General features: G+C 37.3%; 1 protein-coding gene across 1 annotated transcript; it reads left to right on the forward strand.

Moving 5' to 3' along the window:
* Window positions 1-1873: 1873 nt before the first annotated feature.
* Window positions 1874-2485, forward strand: LOC147985896 (uncharacterized). The gene has a single exon (XM_087539956.1). The coding sequence runs from the start codon at window positions 1874-1876 to the stop codon at window positions 2483-2485; it is 612 nt and encodes a 203-aa protein (XP_087396082.1).
* Window positions 2486-3371: the final 886 nt, after the last annotated feature.

Raw genomic sequence — 3371 nt, forward strand, 5'->3', positions numbered from 1 at the left:
AATTCAAATTAAAAAATTCCTAAATTTTTAAAATATTCACAAATTAAATAGAAATTCATTAATTCATAAAATATTTTAAATTTTTAAAATGTAAGTGAAATTTAAATAAAGAAAAATAAGAAGAAGAAAGAAAAGTTATGTAAATAAAACAGAAAAATAAAGAAAAAACCTTCTCAAACATTCCCGAAATCAAAAGGAAGGTTCTTGAAGCTTCATAAAACCAGACGAACCTTCTACCCAGTGATTCCCTCCTCCCGCATACAGTAGCATTTAATGGGCCAGCCAAACAATAGCGCATAGTTAGCGACCGCGCTGATATGCATCACAACGAGCGATACGTATCATTTGCATTTTTTCGGTAGTATATTCTAGGTGTTCGGTGCAAGCCATCTCCTCTATACCTGCCCAACGTGGATTTTATGGCCGATATCGCGGAGTTATTTCAACCGTACAGTGGCACAAAGCCCACTGAAATTGTTATGTAGACGTTGATATTATGATTGTAGCAGTAAATGTGGCAGGGTTTCTGTAAGATAAATTGAACTCTGCTACTAGCATACATAGATACTGTTACAACTTAGAATAAAGCTAACACAACACCAATGAAAATCTAACTTCATCCACAGAGGCAACAATAGTAAATATTCCATCCGTCTCATAGTATAAGATGTTATTACAACCGATATATGTGAACTCTCAATATTAATAATTATTCTGAACTTAACAAATTGATTTTAAAAGTGCATGCAGAGAAAATACTTCCCTCTTTGTAATGGTCAATGCTAGTATTGGTTTTTTATCTTTGTAATTTTCGAGGAGTGTTTGGGAGGTTTATAATCATATTTTTATCCATATAAATGGCTCTAGACTAGAATGCAACGGACAGTCTCATAATTAGTATGTTAAAGTTCTTCAAGTTCTCATTGTGATCAACCAGATGTTGTCCTTTATTGGGCTTATCGAACGCCTTTTGATGGGAATTAAGCCTACAAGTGGTGAGTGCTGATAAGATTTGTTTGCCTGCAGCACTGCCTCATCAATAGTAGAGCAGGCATATTGTTAATGCACAAGTTTGAATCTGGGTATAATTCCGCGCATCAAATTAGTGCATGTTTTCGGGTATATAGAAGTCATATGTAAGAGAGCCTGCAACATCTAACCAACTTTTGATGAGGCAAAAGATCTCATTTCTCGTTCCCGGGGATTGGATCTTTTGCCCCAGAACTCGACAACCCTAACATGTGCTCCCAACTCCCATACCGCATAGTCCATTGTCCATCTGTCCCTCAGTTATGTTTGGGACTACCGTTCTCTTTGGTGTCTCTTTATGTGAGTAGTTTCTTGCCTTTGAAATTTTGCTTGAAAGATCTTTTAGCAAACAAATAACTTTGAATAGGACATGCTTAGTGTGAGCATATGCACAACTGAAAAAATTACTAGTATATTTTTCTGTCGTTTACTTCAACACCAAGCTGATATATTTTCCCCGTCATTAGTGTAATGTACCTCACACCCATTATGGTTTGCATTTTCAATTCAGCGTACAATTTTGTGAACTTTGTTTCCATTATGTTGTTCAACGTTTACCATGGCATTTTGGGCTTACCTTTCATTTAGACTATTTTGTTTAATCATAAGGGTTTCCAAGATATAAAGTTGCTATCTAACCAACCCGAAATTGTGGGCTCTTGCCTCTTACATATACTGATCATCATAACCTTCCTCGCAGTTGCCTCTTTTTTATTTCGAACACATTTCAAATTGTCACCATAATTGAGTCCCACCTGTCCTTTTACCAACGAAGAACACATTAGTTTGGTTATGTTCAGATTTAGTCTTATTACTGATGAACTTTACATAATTAATTAATTGTATGATGCAGGATCCCTATCTAGCGCTGACAAGTCCAAACCGAGCTATTGTGGTGTCATCAGATCCTTCGTACTTTGAGATTAAGTTGAAAGTGAAGGGCACTGCTGAATCTAAGAATAAAGATTTATGCTGTCTATTTATGACATATAGGACATATTTTAATGACAGAAGTTTCACTAGTGAGCTTAGCACTCTGGAGATGGCATTCGAAGAGATCGTCCAATCTGTGGAGGCCACAATCAGTGTAAAAGTCGTTGATGGATCATGGCCAGATGGCCTTTGTGGTGTATTTTGTGCCAGCATCGACAACATAGATGACTTGAAAGTCAAGTTGCTGGAATGTGCAGATGTTAGATTGCCTCTTGATGCTGATGGCAAGATCAAGCTTAGATGCGAGGTTGTTTCTGTAGGACTTGAAGGATTGTTGAATATTTCTGTCATGGAACATTGTATTAATGGGGATCAGGTTGTTGAGAATCAGTGCAGAGAACATGTTAAGAGTCATGAAGTAGTGTTTGAACCAAAGAAATCGGGTACAAGCTCCAGTATTGAGCTTATAGTTGGCTCTTGCAGAATGGAAGTCAGCTGGTTCCTTTTCTCTTATCAGCTGTAATTTACCCGGGAAGGGTGTTGCTACTAGAGCCCATCCGCTTTTAGCAACAAGCAAGTTATATTTTGTGCCATATTAAATAAAGTACGCACTCCATCCGACCCATAATATAAGATGTTATTATAACCGATATACATATTGCCAAGGCTTTTGACACTGTCTCGTGGCCCTTCCTTCTCGAAACCCTCCGGCACATTGGTTTTGGCCACCGCCGGTGCGAATGGATCTCTATTCTTCTCTCCACGACATCCACCCGAGTCCTCATCAATGGCAACCCCAGGCGCCAATATCCCACACGCAAGGTCTACGCTAGGGTGACCCCGTCTCACCTATGCTCTTCGCCCTGGTCATTGACAATCAACTCGCTGCTACAGCATGCCACGCATACGGGCATCCTCAAGAGACTTACCCAATGGCACATGGCGTCCGACATCGCCATATTCGCTGATGATGTTGTAACATCCCAAATTTTCAATTTGGAATGTTATACATTAGATCATCATTGCATATCATATTTTATTTCATTTTGGTTGATCCTAGAAATTTCACGCAACTCAAGGACCCTCGGAGAGAGTTGGGAATTTCGTTATTTTCATATTTGAGTTTTCTCAAATTTTAAAAATAGGATCATTTGATTTTATTTATTTTATCTCCAATTATTTCAAATCATAAAATATGAGAGAGGGAATAAAATGACTTTCCCAAAATAAAGAAATATTGGGGATTTAATAACAAAATCAAATAAGATTTTATTTTGGTTTTATTTGCTATTTTATTTGAATTTAGGAAAAATTGCATGTTTTCGAAAATTGCATTTAGGGCCAAGAAAATGTTCATCCGGTTCTAAATATTTTATTTAGACGGTGAAAATTTGTTTTGGCAATTTTAG

Source organism: Triticum urartu, chromosome 2A (assembly GCF_056163025.1).
Source record: "Triticum urartu cultivar PI428250 chromosome 2A, HENAU_Tu73, whole genome shotgun sequence".
In the NCBI taxonomy this organism is placed as follows: domain Eukaryota; kingdom Viridiplantae; phylum Streptophyta; class Magnoliopsida; order Poales; family Poaceae; genus Triticum; species Triticum urartu.

Bases quoted from the DNA above. Each gene is read 5' to 3' on its own strand.
- LOC147985896 (XM_087539956.1), top strand. From the start codon at position 1,874: ATGATGCAGGATCCCTATCTAGCGCTGACAAGTCCAAACCGAGCTATT.